Consider the following 19,249-nt stretch of genomic DNA (forward strand, 5'->3'; position numbering starts at 1 on the left):
TTCCTGGCAGGTGCTGGGCCGTTCCTTCCTATAATGTGTCCTTTGCTGGACCACAGGGTGACTAATAAAAGTAGCATACACACCTTATGGACTCAAAGTTTGTTATTCTCACAAGAGATTCTGAGGGATGCAGTTACCTACTGGTGGAAAAATCTGTGCTGCATATGTTTATAAATTTGGCAAAATACATGTCAGATTTTTGTGGGCACTTTCCTACTACCCACAACCCAGACAAAGGATTTGAACCTGGAATGCACTAAAGCAAGGTTCCAGGCACTCTGGCACCTTTGGCTCGGGTTGTGGCCAACTCCACTTTAATGAAGATCTGTGCTGTGGCTGATTTGAACTGAAGAAAGGCAAAAAGCCAGCCTGTAACGCTTGTCTGGTCAGATGAGGCGAATTAAGTCACTGCAATGCTGTTAACTCATCGAGTTATAAATAGCATGGGCCTTTTTATCAGCTAATATAAAGGTATTCAATATGGTGACCTTGGAATTAGGAAAGGCAGAGAAAGCCCTGCGTGCACCAGAACCTGTGAAGCAGATTAGTCGAGAACAGTAGTTGTTAGTATTTAAGCACTGGGCTACCTTATCCACCGCTAAGCGTTCGTTATCCAGCAATTAGTAGTAGTTCTTGTTTGGTAATGTTCTGTTATTCCTATAATTACATATTGTTTACTACACAACGGTGCCGTGTTATTTCCTTGACAAGTGTTTAATTTTCTGAAAGTTGTGTGTTATTAATTGATAACAATGTGTTCGGAGAACTGACGACCTATCACCGTGAAAGGGCAATTCGGTGCAACATTTAAAGTAATTATATGTACATTGTTGAGAAAAGCAAGAAGCCAACAGTGCGTTCAGCTACGATTTATTTGCAATACCCGTATTAAATGTATTACGGATTTATAGCCGTCAAGAGTTACAGTAGTTGAAAATACGATACCAACCTTTATGTGCTTGGGCCAACAGTCTGCTCTGCTTTTAAGACTGTTTCTTACACTTGCTGTCACTTTGCAAGGACAGCTCTACATTAGTATGCTGTGCGTGGCTACATACCTGCAACTATGGTAGCATGTAGAAGCAGCCAGCTCGGTGATTGCAGGCAGAAGAGGTGGGAGATAACTGTATTTGACCCCTGGCTTGTACTGTGAGAGGGATAATTTAGGACGATTGAAAAAAGGAACACAAGACATGTCGAAATGTTGGCTGAACTCAATGGAGTCTCCCTCCTAAAGGGGGGTGTGCCTCTTAATTGGATAGGATCGGCTTGTGTGGACCTGCCCAATATATCCTGTGTGACTCCTTTGCTCAGCGTGGGCACATACTGCTGTGCGAGCCTGTTTCCCTTTTAAAAATTCTGATGTCGTCGGCTTTGCTGTAGGACATGGGACATATGCTGTGCTGAACAAGCGGTGGAGGCCCCGGCACGCGCCCCGCGGGGCTGCACGCGCGCTGCACTCCCGTCCCGCTGCTCCTCAGGCCTGGGCGCGCGCCGCTTTCACACTCCCCTGCCTGGGTCCGGGCGGCGGCGGCGCGCGGGGAGGAAGCTGCGCGCGCCGGTGGCGGCAGAGGCCACAGACACAGAGCGGCCGCCGTGTGCGAGCCAGTCCCAGTGCACTGCAGCAGCCGCGCTCCGGCCGGCGCTCGGCAGCGCACACATGTCATGTCAGCATCTGGCCGCCCCTAGCAGGGAAGTGACAGTGCGCTTCCGCTGATGCAGAGACCCGGTCAGTGCAAGGAGCGCCGCCCGTGCACACGCCGCCCTGAAGCCGCAGCAGCAGCAGCGCAGCCCTCCAGCCAGTGCGCCCGCCATGGAGCCCTGGAAGCAGTGCGCGCACTGGCTCATCAAGTGCAAGGTGCTGCCCCCCAACCACAAGGTGACATGGGACACGGCGCAGGTCTTCGATCTGGCGCAGACCCTGCGGGATGGGGTGCTGCTCTGCCAGCTGCTCAACAACCTGCGCCCCCTCTCCATCAACCTGAAGGAGATCAACCTGCGGCCGCAGATGTCCCAGGTAAGGACCGCGCCAGCCCTTTACGGAAGTGCTGTCACTGGCTCCGCAGCATCTCTCAGGCCGGACGCCCATTTCCTGTGACTTGGCCGCGGACACACGTTTCGTGTGTGCACTGCGAAGTCACTGCACCTTTCATCACTCGTGCGTTAATCCAGAGACCTCGCTCTCTCATCACTTAGCAGTAAATTGAATGGCTGTGCCTGCGTCTTGTACCTGCTGGGGATCCAGATATAGTGTATAGTTCAGAATTGTAGTGACTTCACTCGCTACCCAAGTCTCCACCTAACCACATGTAACCTCGGTGTGTTTGTGGATGTCTGTTGCTCAGTGTGACCTTGGGCATTTCCCATCTTGCTGTAACTTCATTGGTTGTGTCTGTTACCTTTTGTGCAGAGTCAGACTGGGCTCTGCGTCTCCCCTGTACACACTACACTCATTCTGCTGTAACCTTATTTTGGCGATGTTATCCCACCCTGGGCAGCGTTCACTCCTGCTTGTATCCACATTCCTTTTTTTGTGTCCCCACCTTTGTGGTTGTGTATGCCACCTCTCCCTCCTGCAGTACGGTGTCTCTGAATTATTGCTGCATAACTCATTACACAACTCCAGCTCTTCCTCTGTGTTGTCTGTGTTACCATCTTTCCCAGGTGGTGTGCAAACAATCTGCTGCCCTGTGCATTCTGTTAATTTGCTCTGCATTCTGTGTTTGGTTTATATGATTTAATTGAGTATAGTGAGACGTGAACGTGCACCCTGATTTTCGGTGATAGCTGTGACTCCACTGGTTGCAGTGTGAAGTCGTATGCGCCTCCTCACCCCCAGTAGTCTGTCGGTTTACAGCTCTACCTTTGGTTACATTGGACCCGTACCAGGGCGGCACAGACCAATGTACTGATCTGCGCCCTTATAGCATGTCTGTTACTTCAGCGACTGTGCTCGTCCGTCCTTGGTGAGGGAACGCCTGCCTGAGCCTCTTAGCTTTCACTTGCGTTATTAATTGTGTTACGAGATGATGTGGCTGGCATTACGGCCAGACCTGCCGAGTTTGACACTGAGGAACAAGGTTCGAGCCTCGACGTTGGCTCATCATCCTGTACTTCTGGGCAAATCACTTAATCTCCACGTGCAAAAAAGTGACCGTGTGTCATGTAACTGGAGCTCATACCTACGGGTCGAGTTCGCGCTATATCAAACTGCACCCCCTTACCCCCCCCCCACCCCCACCCCACACACACACAAAACCGTCCGCAGTCATATGCATCGTTTAATTGCTGTGCCTTCGTTGAATGGGCATCACTCGAATCCTAGCAAAAGAGGCAGCCCCCTCCCCCCAAACTTTGATGAGAGAAGACACTGCAAATGAGGATCGGGCGTGTATTCCGTTATCTCCCCACGTCCACGGCCGGCTGGTGACACCGCTTTCCTCGTTTGCGCCACACGTGGCTCACCATGATTCAGTTACTTTGACGGGAAGCGGAATAGGAACTGTCTCGACTGACAGGGTCGAGGAAGCGAAGGGCTTCCTCTGTTGTGTGGTTAACGGTGGCAGCCGGTGGAGTAAGATTGTAGCAGGAGGCAGCTGCCTTTCCATCTCCAGGCAGGATTCCCCCGCCACCCGAGAGTTCAGGCCCTCCTTTCTGCTGCGGCCCGGGCCTCCAGGTGGTCAATGGCCCATCATCACTGCATCCTGGGGACCCAGGCAGAGGTCACTCACCTACTTACCAAAAAATGGTCCATGTACCGGTCCCTCATTCACTGTCGTTTGACGGCCCAGACTCTGGCACCTCATCTACTCGTAGAGGAGGCCTCATGCATTCATCATTCACCTACTGCTGTCCTCAGCTCCAGGCACTGACCCCCGGGGCTCCATGCACTGACCCCGGGGCTCCATGCACTGACCCCGGGGCTCCAGGCACTGACCCGGGGCTCCAGGCACTGACCCCGGGGCTCCAGGCACTGACCCCGGGGCTCCAGGCACTGACCCCCCCGGGCTCCAGGCACTGACCCCCCAGGCTCCAGGCACTGACCCCCGGGGCTCCAGGCATTGACCCCCCGGGCCCCAGACACTGAAGCCGCGGGGCTCCAGGCACTGACCCCCCGGGCTCCAGGCACTGACCCCCGGGCTCCAGACACCGACCCCCCGGGCTCCAGGCACTGACCCCCCGGCTCCAGGCACTGACCCCCCGGGGCTCCAGGCACTGACCCCCCCGGGCTCCAGGCACTGACCCCCCAGGCTCCAGGCACTGACCCCCGGGGCTCCAGGCATTGACCCCCCGGGCCCCAGACACTGAAGCCGCGGGGCTCCAGGCACTGACCCCCCGGGCTCCAGGCACTGACCCCCGGGCTCCAGACACCGACCCCCCGGGCTCCAGGCACTGACCCCCCGGCTCCAGGCACTGACCCCCCGGGGCTCCAGGCACTGATCCCCCCGGGGCTCCAGGCACTGATGCCCCGGGGCTCCAGGCACTGACCCCCGGGGCTCTAGGCACTGATGCCCCGGGGCTCCAGGCACTGACCCCCCGGGCTCCAGGCACTGACCCCCCGGGCTCCAGGCACTGACCCCCCCAGGCTCCAGGCACTGACCCCCCGGGCTCCAGGCATTGACCCCCCGGGCCCCAGACACTGAAGCCGCGGGGCTCCAGGCACTGACCTCCCGGGCTCCAGGCACTACCCCCCGGGCTCCAGGCACTGACCCCCCGGGGCTCCAGGCACTGACCCCCGGGGCTCTAGGCACTGATGCCCCGGGGCTCCAGGCACTGACCCCCCGGGCTCCAGGCACTGACCCCCCGGGCTCCAGGCACTGACCCCCCGGGCTCCAGGCACTGACCCCCCCAGGCTCCAGGCACTGACCCCCCCAGGCTCCAGGCACTGACCCCCCGGGCTCCAGGCACTGACCCCGGGGCTCCAGGCACTGACCCCACCGGGCTCCAGGCACTGACCTCCCGGGGCTCCAGGCACTGACCTCCCGGGCTCCAGGCACTGACCCCTGGGGCTCCAGGCACAGACCCCCCGGGGCTCCAGGCACTGACCCCCGAAGCTCCAGGCACTGACCCCCCAGGGCTCCAGGCTCTGACCCCCGAAGCTCCAGGCACTGACCCCCCCAGGGCTCCAGGCACTGACCCCGGGGCTCCAGGCACTGACCCCCCGGGCTCCAGGCACTGACCCCCCCAGGCTCCAGGCACTGACCCCCGGGGCTCCAGGCACTGACGCCGCGGGGCTCCAGGCACCGACCCCCCGGGCTCCAGGCATTGATGCCCCGGGGCTGCAGGCACTGACCCCCCGGACTCCAGGCACTGATCCCCGGGCTCCAGGCACTGACCCAGGGGCTCCAGGCACTGACCACCTGGGGCTCCAGGCACTGATCCTCCCGGGGCTCCAGGCACTGACCACCGGGGCTCCAGGCACGAGCATCCTTGCTCTGATCTTTCCTCCGGCCACGGTTCCTTCTCCTGCGTATAAGTGTCCGGCCTCACCTGTAGGTACAAACGTCTCCAGGCACTTAAGTTGTCCCTCATCTGCTGCTGCAAGGGCCCCCCATGCACGGGTCTTTCCTCAGGGCACCGGTCTCTCCTTTGGCCACTGGACTCTCACCTGAAGCACCTTCCCTGGGAACAGGTTCCTTTCTCTGGATAAGGAAACCACCCACCTTGGTTCCTCACCTGCAACTACATTAGACTCCAAGCCAGGCACTGATCTCTCGTGTCTGCTGCAACTCGAAGCTTCAGGCACTGTACCCTCAGCAGGGTATTTGGTCTCTCACCTGCTCCTAGATGAGGTTCGGTTTAAGACAGGTGCCTCGTGTGGTACCACTCGAGGGTCCAGCCCCCACCCGTGGCTGCTCTGATCCTGTGTAAGAGGGCCTCCGACCGTCGCCCGAGGCCTCCACCGACCCACTGCTACCCGAGGCCCCAGACACGCGTCCCTCGCCTGCTGACACCCGCTCAGGTTCAGAAGGCTTGCCCTACTCGTACTTCAGAGCTCGGAGGAGACCCCCCCCTGCTTGTAAAGTGATCTGTATCAGACGGAAGCTCGTCTGAGCTCCTTCCAGGCAGACGCAGTCAGTGCGGGGGTCAGCGCTCGCCCTGGCCTGCTTCTGTTTATACCCCGCGCATCACTGCACAGCCTCGGGTCTGTCTGTCCCCGTGCGAATCGCATCATGGAGTCATCGCATCATGTGCGGCTGGCAGCAGCCTCCGAAAACACGCTTCTCGCTTTCAGTTGCCGGGAAGGGCCTACGCGCGGTCCTGCTGGCAGTGAGAGATGCTACTGGTGCCGGCCAAGGTATCAGGTGATGGCGAGGAGTCCGCAGGTGTGTTTAGATCAGCCTGCACCACCCCAGCGCCACTTCCGCCACCTTAAGTTGCCCTGTGTTTACACTTCCTCACACGCTGCTGGTGCTTTCTCGCTTTCCAGGGTGGCTTTGGGAGACATTCTCAAAGACGACACAAATAACACATATTTAATAAAGTTGACTTGTTAACTCTTCACAAATGCTTATATGTTCATCTATATGATATTATTAATCGACCCCAGCACGAGACAGCCGCTGCGATTTTAAGATAAACCACAGGCGACCGACATCGAACGTTTATTTATTTATAGTTATTTAGCAGCAGGTGAAGCGTTTGGAACAGAACGCTGTACTAAAGAAAACAATAATTTGAAATTCAATAGGTTTCTCATTTGGGAGAGTTAGAGCTACTGGCATTGTACATGACAATGTCTATTACCTTTGTGTTTTGGTTTGGAAAGTAGTGAATGCATGCGGTGTGGAGTGTAATTATGTGGGTTCTATTGGAATTGTTTGTTATGGAATTGTGTGCTGTGGAGTGTATTTGTGTGATGGAATTATGTGGCTTGGTGAAAAGATAGGGGCGAGAGCTGCACAGAATAGATAGAAAGGAAAATAGAGGGGGATGGATAGTTTTTGCAGAACGTGGTGAATAAACTCGAGACAGAGGAGCAGAAAGTGTGTGAAAAAGAGAAAGAAGGGGAGAGAAACCACAGATGCATAATGAGGGAGGACCTGTGTATGTAGTAGACACCATAAGAAGAGGAGGAGAGCATGGGTTTGAGGGACGGAAACCTTCATAAGGCACAGGAAAGAAACTATGCTTAGTATGTGTGAGCAGGCAGTACACAGAGGAGCAGTATATGTGTGAGGGCAGTGTGATCGCAGGATAAGGGGGTAGTGGCAGTATGGCGGGAGAGATAAGAAGAGATGATAGGGTTGGTGGAAGTGTAAGGGAGAGATGTGTTGGATTAGAATTGTGGAATTGTGTGGCATTTAGTTGTGTGGTGCAGTGTGAAGTTATGTAGTGGTAATATGTAGTATGTCAGTTACATACCATTGGATGTTGTTTCCTAGAATGACTACTTATCTATTTTTTTTTATATAGCGCAAACAAGACCCAGAAAAAGGTATCGGAGCGCTTCACATATACAAAGAAAAGTCGTATTAAACAGTACTAGAGCGGTTCAAAAAATATATATAGCATTGAAGTTTTAAACATTGCAATAGAAACCTATAAATGTAGTTACCTCGAAGGACAAGAGAAGCAAGGAGGGAATAAAATATAGAAAAACATTTGTACAATCATTAATACAATAAGAGTAGCATAGGATATAGCTTATCATACATTTAGGCTTGTTCTGGGTATTCTCAGTGTGACAGTAGGGGAAGCAGTCTTCATGCAGAAGTTTCAGTGTGACTACAGACCATCATGATGCGCCTAGTGAGAGAGTGAGCACCTTGAACTAGAGTCTGGTAATGGATGAGATTACAGAGAGTGAAACTCTTCCGGCGTTTTTGCGAGTAGAGTGATTGTCTGAATGAAGCTTCTAGGACATGTATTGAGAGGGTTACTCTGGATTAAGGGAGGAATTTGCTCATTAGGAAGGACTTAGCTTCTTTTTTGAATGTAGAAGTAGAGGAGATTTTCCTGATGCTTGGTGGGAGTGAGTTTCATGTTCTAGGTGCAGCTCCGGAGAAGGCGCTTTCATATGTTCTTTTCTTACGGAAGAGTGGAGGTTTTAGAAGAAGAGTGCCGGCGCTCCGTGAGAATCTGCTTCCTCCAGAGATCGAGATTTTCGGTGCGAGGTACAGTGGGGTTTTGTCTTTAGGGGGATAGTGGGTGTGTTTACAGCAATTCTTTATATCATTAGGCTGAATCCTGGCTCATGTGGATTAAGTAAAAAGTCCATTTTTATGTAGAAACATGCTTTTTTATTGATTTTAGTAAAAACATGCACAGCCGACACGTGTTTCGCCCCCTATGGCGATTCGCGCCAGGGCTTTTTCAAGGCTGTAAAAGATCAAAGATACATATGTGTATTTAGTACAGGTTGCCTGAGGACTGGCCTTTGACCCCAATACCAGTGAGTGAAAAAAGGAAAAAAGGAAAGTGATTAAAGTGAGGCAAAAGACTCCAATTACATTGGTCCATTGCTTTCATGCAAAATGTGATATGTGAGGAGTAAGAAAAGAAAAAGCTCTTTTGAAGATTTATGATAATACTTCTAAGTTACAGTTTTCTGATTGTAGATCGAAAGGCGGGGAAGAGCCATGAAGGCAAACTTAGATCATCAGAGAAGAGGTCAATACCAAGTCGAAAGAAACATTCACCTATGTGATACTCGAGTGTTTTAAAGATTATCTAAAAAACCAGTGAGTGTAGTTAATTTATCTGTTAATCAGATAAGTTCAAAGGAAACAAGTAAAATTGGATAGAACCGCTTTTAAACCAAGCTCTTACCGTGAGGAGCTTTCTGGCTGGAGGAGGACTTGCCCTTTTCTGCACCGGACCCTTTGGACCCCTTTGGACCTCGCCGCACCCGCTCCGCGGGTGCCGCATCGCCAGCAGTGAGAGGGGCTGCCTGCTAAACTGAGAGGGAGCAGTTCTGGTACTGGGCTGAGGCAGACAGCGGGGCTGCGAGCGTTGCGGGGACTCCATATCCCAGGAGTCCCTGCGTGACCGAGTGACATCTTCCGGTCCGCTCTCCCTGTTGTCCCGCCCCCCGCCCACTGGAGGCTTTTTAATCCCTCACCGCCTTGTTTCTTGTGGGACCGCTTTTAAACCAAGCTCTTACCGTGAGGAGCTTTCTGGCTGGAGGAGGACTTGCCCTTTTCTGCACCGGACCCTTTGGACCCCTTTGGACCTCGCCGCACCCGCTCCGCGGGTGCCGCATCGCCAGCAGTGAGAGGGGCTGCCTGCTAAACTGAGAGGGAGCTGTTCTGGTACTGGGCTGAGGCAGACAGCGGGGCTGCGAGCGTTGCGGGGACTCCATATCCCAGGAGTCCCTGCGTGACCGAGTGACATCTTCCGGTCCGCTCTCCCTGTTGTCCCGCCCCCCGCCCATTACGTTCCCTATTTCTATGGTCTATCCTCCCGAAGACCGGGCTAAGAGCGGGCCATTTGAGGCCGTTCGAGGACGGAAAGGACTGGACTGGGCCACCCCTCTTGTCTAAACTTTGTCCCCCTTCTAATTGTTAAGTATTGTTTGTTTATAGATTCACCATGTGCTCACAGGGTACTCGCAGCAAAACTGCAGAGGGAGGGAAAATGCTTAATGGGACCCTAGATGATTTCATCACTAGGACCAACATGGCTATTGCTACTGAAATCACAAAAATGCAGAATAGAGTGTCCTTAGAGTTAGATGCTGCACAAAGACTATCCCAGGATTTAGCTCTGTCAAAAAAATCATCCCTAGGTAATATTGCCTCCGCTAAAACCCCTGAGCGCCTGGCTGGTCCCAGGCCGTTAATAACTGAGGTGGTTATTCATCATTCCCCACCAACCCCACTCCTGGAGCAATCCTCTTTTTATCGCCACCGCCTGTTAAACCTAAACAGATCTTGGCGCCAAATAACCCTGCTTTGGATTTAGGCATCCCAAAAAAAACGGAGATGAATAAGCCGATCATAAGCGCTAATAAATGGGATGCAAACCAAAAAAGGAAACGGCTAGCAAGATCAGCTTATGCCCGGAAAAAGGCCAAAGCGGCCAGAGCCCAATTTTTTAATAATCGCAGAGTCCCAGTTTTAAATGGGGTGGGTGATGATGTTTCCCAATCAAATGGTTGTTTAAGGACCAAGGAGACCTGGGTCAGTATAGATAGTGTGGAACTAGATTTATCTGCGGGTGCAACCCATCCACTTCCTGCTGAGGGTGTTAACGAAGGACCGCCAGCTGATCCGCAGGAGGGTAATGAAGATTTTCTTAAAACTGTATTGGAGACACTTAAAAAGCTCTTAGCACCCCTTGAACTCCGACTCTCACGTATTGAAAATAACTTGCTAGAGATGGATAAGACAATTGTTACACTAGCTAGTCTTAGCCTTAAACAAATGGAAATTAAAAACACACTGGGAGTCGAGAGTACACCACAGGCTCTAGTTGTATCATCACCCGTCCAGCCCCTGTCTATATCTAGACCTATACCAAAACCCCGTACAAAGGATTGTATCCCTGCAGTTATTACCCCACAAATTAATGCCCCCCCCCTCGTTCTGCCCAAGGCATAACTTCCACAAAATCTGGGACTCGGGTTGATGTCCGCAAACCTATTAGGACTGTGACCCAAAGGACATACCCTCAAGGTCCCAGAAATGCACACAACTTTCGTGGGGGATTCATAGATCTACCCCCCGATGCTAGGCCATATGTTGTAGTGTTAGCCGGTGTGCCCTCTTTGGAGCCACAATCCCAGGAGAACTTTTTGTCGCTAAAAAATAAGGTTATTCATTGGCTGAACACAAATAGACAGGTACCAAATCATCTAACAAGTAACATTCTAATGGTACGTAGGGTACCTTGGGTAGGCCCAACACCTAAGTCCATCTCGGGTGACTGTATTGTTGTGTCTTTTGCCGATCCATGTACAGCGCAACATCTATGCTCATGGGATGTACAAGGCGAAAATGCAACAATTGTTGTTAGGCCTCTTACCTTCTTTTATCCCCCACGGCAAAACCTAAATTTAGAGGGGAAGTGGTCATTAGTCCAAAACACTGGGAGGGGCGGGAGAGGATATGGGTGGCAAGGCCATAATCGCAGGTGGGAAGGGGCACCAACGTCCAATCAGTTTGGTTGTTTGGAAGATATCGATTGACTTCGGAAGGCAAATGATTCCATATATGATCCGGAACACACTTCCATCTCTGTGATTTCTATTCCCACCCAACCTGAATCACGTTTAGATAGTTCTACCCCTATAGAAGGATCTCAAATGGACCCAAGTCTTGTGATCAATCCTATTGAGATTAGGGTGGAAGATGCAAGTCTACCAGAGGCCAACTCTGGTTGTAGTCAAGCAGGGCCACTTAAATTGGTCTCCTGGAACATAGCTGGGTTAAAGAACCGTTTGGACAATGATGACTGGGCAGAATTCATCGATACCCATGACATCGTCCTATTCCAGGAGACCTGGGCAACAGTCCCTTTATTTAGAGCGGGGTATTTAAATCACTATAAGCCTGCTATACAGGGCCCAAAGGGTAGAGCTTCTGGAGGACTGGTGGTGTGTATTAGAGACTCTCTGGGGTATCAATCTACGGAAATTTTAGTAGATAATCCCGACCTCCTATGTATTAACCTAAGCAAGGGTAACAACGAGAGCATTGTTTTAATTAATATCTACGCCCGTGGCTGCCAGGGTGGCCGTAAGCAACCGATTCTGAATACCCTTGATCTGCTTTTGAGGAACTTAGGCTATGATCGTTGTATCGTGGTGGCAGGGGATTTGAACTGCTCATTTGAACCCATTCTTAGTATAGATGAGGATGTAGGAGTCGATGTGGACACTGCTTGGAATATTCCGCCATTGACCATAGGCAAGGGTGTCAGGGGAACTGAGGCGGCCTTGCATTGGCTGGGATTTTGTATGGAGTGGGGGTTGCGGGCAGTTAATGGGCGCACAACCTCTGACAAGCATGGACAACCTACTTTCAATAACGGGACCAGTATGAGCCGAATTGATTACATACTGCTTAAAGTTGACTTTTGGTCACTCGTGGTAGACATGGTGGTAGAGGTACGGCCTGAGAGCGACCATGATCCTCTGATATTGAGCCTAAGGGTACCTGATATGGGAGGGCGACCCTCTGTAACAGCATGCCCGACATCAGAGGTCATCTTGTGTACTGATAGAAAGCAGGTAAAATGGCCTAGGGTCATAGCAGAACCTCTACTTATCAAAGAAATTGAGGAGGTGGTAATGAGAACAATGGGTAACATGTTGGACCTACAATCTACCTCCGGGGTTGACTCCCCATTTATTGAACTCCACGAGAAGTGCTTTATGGAATTAAAAAATTTGCTTACCAAGCCATCAAGGTTTAAGAAAGTTAATACTCCTAAAAAGTGGTATAACAAGAAGTGTAGGGATGCACATGGCAAATTAATTGCTGCAGTTAAATCTAGGGCCACTATTGATATCAAGAATGCCAGGCTAATTTATAAACAGGCTTTATGGTCAGCCAAGAGGGAATGGGACGACCACTTTTGGTCTGAACTCCTCTTGGCGTGTAATTCGTCAAATCAAATGAAGTTTTGGGAGACTATCAAATGGGGTAGGGATCCGGACTCCCAAATACCTGTTAATTATGTCTCTGCATTAGATTGGGTGGGTTTTTACTCTGCTCAATTTGAGGACATTAGTGAAGGGCCCTCTGCACAGACCGAGCCCGTAACGGGGGTACCTCTTAGTGTTGGGGCAGCTCTCACCTTTTCACTTTTAGACACAGAACGTGCCTTGGGCACTGTCCAGTCAGGGAAAGCACCGGGATTGGATGCCATCCCTGCAGATCTTTTTAAATCGAACTTCGATGTATGGGTCCCCTATATAACAATGTTGGCCAATGCCATTGCAGCGGGGGCCAGGATCCCTGAATCATGGAAAGGGGCTGAGATCTTACCTATATATAAAAAAGGTGATCGCACGTTACCAAATAATTATCGCCCCATAAGCCTGATAGACTCTCTTAAAAAAGTAATCTCTAGGATGGTCCTTGTAAGAATACAGGGATTGATAGAGCAGGAAAATATATTATCCCCCATACAAGCAGGGTTTAGGTCAGGCACCAGTACCATAGATCAGGTTTTTAGACTTACTATGCTTTATTGGAAGGTAGTTTTTTTGGGAGGAGGGGTTATTTATGCTGCATTTGTCGATCTTAAGTCGGCTTTTGATTTGGTGCAAAGAGCAAAACTTTGGGATTCACTGAGACGTATGGGTTTACCTGTTATATAGTCATGAGACTTCATGAGGACAACTTCGCCCGAGTGAGATGGGGTAAACAGGGCCAGGTGACTCACAGATTCCCGGTAAACCGTGGGGTGCGCCAGGGATGTGTGCTGGCCCCCACCCTGTTTCTCCTCTTCATCAACCAGGTCGTCAAATTCTTCTCCAACACTCAGACAGATGCACCTTCTTTGGGGGTGTCTAAGTACCCGATGTTAATCTTTGCTGACGACACCCTGCTTCTCTCCAAATCCCGTAGTGGGTTGCAGACAGCCCTGAATAGGTTTGCAGAGTTTTGCAGGGTTAATGATCTACAGATTAACGTAGATAAAACAAAATTCATGGTCTTCAGTAATAAAAACCCGATCACAAGCTCTGTTAGTTTGAATGGCGTGTCGATTGAACAGGTGAAGGTAATGACCTATCTGGGTGTGACCCTGGATTACCAATTTAGTTGGAAACCCCAGATTGAGGCATTAAATCTCAAATTCCTTCGTCTGACAGGTTGTTTACTAAAGGAACAGAAGAAATCTTTGACCAAACGTATTGCTCCAGCATTACAAATTTACGAAGCTAAATCAAAGGCAGCTACCCTGTATGGTGCTGATATTTGGGGCTATAAGGATTTGTCTACTTTGGTTATAGCCCAGAATAAGTTCTTGCGAAATCTGGTTGGGCTTCCACAGTCCACACCCACTAAACCATTGCTGCTAGATCTAGGCTGTAGACCCTTAAATGAGCTGGCCCGTTTTCGCCTGGTGGCATTATGGCGTCGGCTCTGGGTTACCCCAGAGCTTAGCCTCTTTGCCAATGAATTGGCGGAGGTAAAAGAATTGTTAGGTGCCTCTAGAATTCCCTGGTTTAAGGAAGTTAAGCACACTTTGTTTCAAATGGGTTTACATCACCTGTGGACTAATCCGGGGAGTTCTATTTTTCCATCTAAACAAGACTTTAAAGACCTGTTTTGGGCATCCGTTAATCCAATTGTAGTTACCCAATCATTAGACACCAACTTAACAGGGCACTTTCTGACTCATAAACTGACACCCTTTCTTGAGCCTTATTGGGATGTGATTTGTAAAACTCTGGATAGGAAACTGTACCATCAATTCCGTGTTGGATCACTCCCCATCAATGCATTTACTACTAAGTGGTCAGGTAATGCAAATAACAAATATCCCTGGTGCCCGGATTATGTAGAGAGCACTGGCCACCTGTTTTTTGCTTGCCCAGCCTATCAAGTGCTGCGCTCAAAATGGCTCCAACCCCTATGTAGTGGATTGAATAGCAGGGGACACCTCGAAGCTCTGTGGAAATTTCGTACTATTAGATCTGAGCTCGTCGTGGTTGGTGTGGCCAAGTTCTTAGGCGGGGCCTGGTTGATTCGTATTAGGAAATTGAATACCTGATAAATTTTAAATGATAATGTAACAATTTCTTATATTGCAAAATCTTTTTCTAATGTTTAATAACTTTTTAAACAGCGATTAATGCTGCATTTGAATATTTCATGTATTTTATGCTGTCTTTTATGAATTTTATTTCGAAATAAAGACTAATGAACTGAACTGGATAGAACAGACCAATACAGTTCCAAGTGATCAAAATACCATGCCAAATAAAGATAAAACAGAGAGGAAAGTTCACAATTAATGCTGCATACCTATTTACATTACAGTTTGCTCATTGTAATTCTTCATCGTTATTTGTACTGTTTTCCAAGCAAATATCCAGTTTTTCAAGATATAGATCTGTTATTACAACATTGACAATTGGAAAGAATTATATCCACTGTATTCATAGGTATAAAATTAAACGTTTTTTCGAAAAACAAGAGTTCACTATGTACAATGTGAGCTAATGCTAAGCAGGTTAATACCTTCTCTCTGCGAGACTCGCATTTCAAAAGAGTGCGGGCACTGTTTTTTTAAACTAATTCTGGTTGGTGGTGGGAAATAGTCTTAGGAACCTGGTATGTGAGTTCCGGTATATAATCTAGGGAGAGTTTATTGCCAACAAAGTTGTTTAGCTATCGGTGTATTGCACGATTGGGAGCGACAAGGTCCGGTATTTGGGCGGCGATAAGGACACTCGGACACAGACAAAATGTTACCAAAGAGAAGCCTGTCCATAAAACTAAGAGCACACTTACTTGTGAGGGAAAATCCCTAGGTTTCGTAGTCGGTAGCCTGCAGGTTATTCCTTCCGCTTTCACGTATATATTTTTGTATTGCTGCGGGCTGCCTCTTTTAAACCGGATGGACAAAGAATGCCCCGGAAGGCAAAGTCAGTACGGTTTTGCGGGGACAAAATTGTTTACTTTGTTTCTGATGTTTCAAGTAAACCGTGCAGGGTATGCGTTCTAAATTAAGCAGACTCGATAGGTTCTAATATTAAGTCGTGTTGTTTTGTTTATTTTCATTATTTGTATATGAGTATTCCCACCGGTTGACCCGGAGGATTTAGGCAGTGTGACGTATTATGGTAAAAATCAAAAACGGATTAATTCAGGACATAAGATCGTGTTCATAACCTCCACCATTTTAGAGTTGCGTTATTTTAGTTCGCTATTTAATAGTTACGATGGACAGAGCGATTGTCCGTGGGATAACGTTTTAATTACAGGGTTGGCAAAAAAAAAATTGTCAACATTACTTCAATGTTTTTATATTCTGCGTGGGAAATGAACAAGGTTGCACCAATTAGTCTAAAGCAATGTTATGTGGTGCACGGAGTCCCCATGCTCGGGTTTGCATATAGAAGAGCTAACGTCAGTGTGTGTCAAACTTATGGGATGGGCAATCACATCACTTGCTTTTTGGTTATACCTAAGATCAGCATATATCAAGAAAAATCGCAAGATTTTCAACTAACATGTAATACAGAGATGATATAATCAGTTTTAACGAGCCCTATACTTTCAATGTCTTTCTATGGTTGGTAAGAGACATTTTGCTCATAGTAGAAATCAATTCCCAGCCTTGAAGTCTTTGTATCAGAGTCCAGTTCACAGGCACAGTTTACTCTAGCCAATGGTGCGATTCGTATTCTTGGTTTAGGCCCTTTTCAACTGTCTCCATTTTTATGATCAGTGAGCTCTCTTCTCTTCGTAGGAGGCGGTCCAAGTCGCCACCACGTTTCGGAGTTTTTAGTCTTTTTATACCTACAAAGGAGAATGTTAAGTGATGTTCATGGTATTTCAAGAAATGTTCCACTAAGGATTGTCTGGTGTCTGTTTTGTGAATATTCCGATAGTGTTCTTGAATACGAATTTTAAGAGGTCTCCTTGAGCTTCCAATATAATGTTGGCCACACGGACATGTGATTAAGTATATTACATTGGTGCTTTCGCAGTTGATAAAATCTTTGATTTTGTATCTGTGTCCATTTATGTTGACTTCTTCAGTCTTGAAATTGCCAAGTTTGCAGATTGAGCAATTTGTACAGGTATAAAAGCCTGTAATTTGTGGTGGAAAGTCCTTGATTTTGTTCTTTACTTCAAAGAGAGAAGGGCAAAGGAGGTCACGAAGATTCCTGCTTCTGGAGTGGGGTTATCTCTCCAGAGATGCCAGTGCCTGTTCAAGATTTTTCGAATGGTGTATTGTCCACTATGGTATTCAGTATTGAAGCGAATAATTGATTTTTTCTCTGTGATGATGTTGTTATGGAGTAAGGATTGTCTGTTAAGGTTCGATAATTTTTCTTGAGCTTTAGTTAGTGATTGTTCCTTGTAGCCTCTTTGTTTGAGTCGTTGTGTTACTTCCTCAGAGTAGCTTTGATATTCTTCAGTTGAACTGCAGTTTAGACGAGCCCGTCTATATTCTCCTCCTGGAATGTTTGCAATTGTATGTGATGGATGACTGCTGGAGGCATGGAGGATTGAGTTTGCAGATGTTGATTTTGTGGGCTTTTGTGATAGATTGCCTTATGCGTTATGCAGGCCATCTTTAGTTGGATTCTTGCTTCATGAGGCAGCCAGTTGAGAGCTTTCTGATGAGGTGTGATGTGGTAATTTTGTTTTGACCCAGTTAAGAGTCCCGCGGCTGCATTAAGACAGGCTTTAAGGGGGCTGTTTTGGGTAGTCCTGATAGAGTGGTACATCCATATTCAAGTCTGGAGATGACTAAAGCCTGAACAGCAGTTTTGAGGTCTAGTGGTTCGATGTATGGTTTCATTTTTCAAAGATAGCTGAGGTGAAAACAGGCATTTTTAGCCATCAGGTTGATGTGTGATTGCATATTAAGGTCTTGTCTAGACAGACCCTCCAGTATTTCGCGATTTCGCGATTTGCAATAAAATCGCGAAATCAGCGAAATAGCGCGATAACCGCTATATTTATGTTTTTTGCCGCAAAAAAAGGTCCTGACATACAGCAAACAAAATGATGACCTCTGATTGGCTGTACGGGCACACGTCACTACGTCGTGCCGTACTAGCTAATTTAGAGGTGGTGAGCAATTGTACACGCTTTGTGGATTAGAGAGGCCAGGACAGTACAGGGGAAACACGTCTGTATGTGGCCAGATTTTACTGTGAGCTGTTCCAACTCAATCTTTCATCTTTCCGAGGGCGATAATACAACTGAGTTTCAATTGGTTTATGGGCAGGCCTCAAGTCATTTTAACTGAGAGCTGTAGGTCGACTAAAGATGAAGCTGTGGGACTAAAGGATAGATGGAGATTTTGGGGGCAGAAGTGGGAGAATTGTGTTCCGTGATTTTAGAAAGGAGCAAGCAAGGCTTTAAGCAAAATATCAACTTTCCAGTGAAAGTAGTTTATCGCTTTCCTGCATAGGACTTATCGGCGTGAAAATCCATCTTTCTATTTTGGAATATTAAAGAGTTTGCGTTTCCCAGGGCAGTATTTACATTTCAAATTTGTGCGAGTGCATAACTTCTTCAATTGTGTACAGACCAGCACAATAATTGTAATTTTGAAACGATTCAAGGTTGACTGCAGTGATTACATTCTTTTGCTTGCTATTGTTCTATATATTCTGTTGATGTGTAGGTTTGTGTGTGATAAATTAGCAGTTTGTAAATAGCTGTTTGAAGGGTAACATTTGCTCAAATTGTAATATTAATTCTGTTCAATAGGGTTATTAGACTTTTTACAAAGGTGGCTGCCAATCTTTTTTGCATGTTCTATTGTATTTGTTTTTGGGGGTCCCATTTTTAAAGGAGACTTGAAAATCATGCACGTCCACCCTCAATCACCCATGCCCGATGCCAGACTGGTTCTGAGGAGCATTTACATGTGCGTTGCATGCACCAGTCGTCCATATGCTGGCCCTACATTCCCAAGTCCAGGGTCCCTTCCATCTGCCCTACTTCCACCCTCAATCACCTATGTCTGATGCCAGGCTTCACTCCAATGAGTCTGCAGACGTGCTCTACATGCAACAAGTGTCCACAGGACACCTCTTTCCCTCTGGGGCTTGGAACCGCTAGCCCCAAGTCAGCACAGTGCCACAGAAAACAGGATGACTAGCAACCCTGGGTTATTGTGCTTGGCTTAACCTATCATCCAGATTGTTACCACAAAGGAGAATAAGGCAAAAAACACTCTCAGACATGTTAAACATGCCTATTTCAATTGGAATACTCTGCTAAAACAGTTTCCATGATTTAAGGCTGAAAAGGAATGATTACAAGTAAAATAAAGTGCCGCAATAATGCCGCAAAATTTCCATTTTTGTGCCGCTAAATTTTCATATCTATGCCGCAATATCCTGTGTCCACCAGTGTTGGAGTACAGTTTAGTGCAGTGATTAGCTAAGTCCAATCTTTCTTAGCTGAGGAGTTTTTTTGGGGGGCGATTAGAAAGAATTTGTTTTTTGTAGAGTTTAGTTTAAGGTGATTGTTTGTTAGCCAGTGGAAGAAGTTTTTTAGTGCTTGGTTCATTGTCTTAATTTCTTCCAGGGAAGAGATCTTGATATAAAGCTGAGTGTCGTCTGCATACATTTGGAAGGAGATGTTAGCCTGCTGTA

At 48.3% G+C, this 19,249-nt stretch overlaps 1 protein-coding gene across 1 annotated transcript in view; it reads left to right on the plus strand.

Annotated features, from left to right (window-relative positions):
• Positions 1 to 1,539: 1,539 nt before the first annotated feature.
• VAV3 (vav guanine nucleotide exchange factor 3) overlaps positions 1,540 to 19,249 on the plus strand; it is a 1,314,294-nt gene continuing 1,296,584 nt past the window's right edge. Inside the window, exon 1 of the mRNA XM_078668453.1 lies at positions 1,540 to 2,017. Within this exon, the coding sequence (XP_078524579.1) occupies positions 1,814 to 2,017 (204 nt within the window). The 5' untranslated portion in view covers positions 1,540 to 1,813. The remainder of the gene's footprint in view (positions 2,018 to 19,249) is intronic.

Source organism: Lissotriton helveticus, chromosome 1_2 (assembly GCF_964261635.1).
Source record: "Lissotriton helveticus chromosome 1_2, aLisHel1.1, whole genome shotgun sequence".
Taxonomy (NCBI): Eukaryota; Metazoa; Chordata; class Amphibia; order Caudata; family Salamandridae; genus Lissotriton; species Lissotriton helveticus.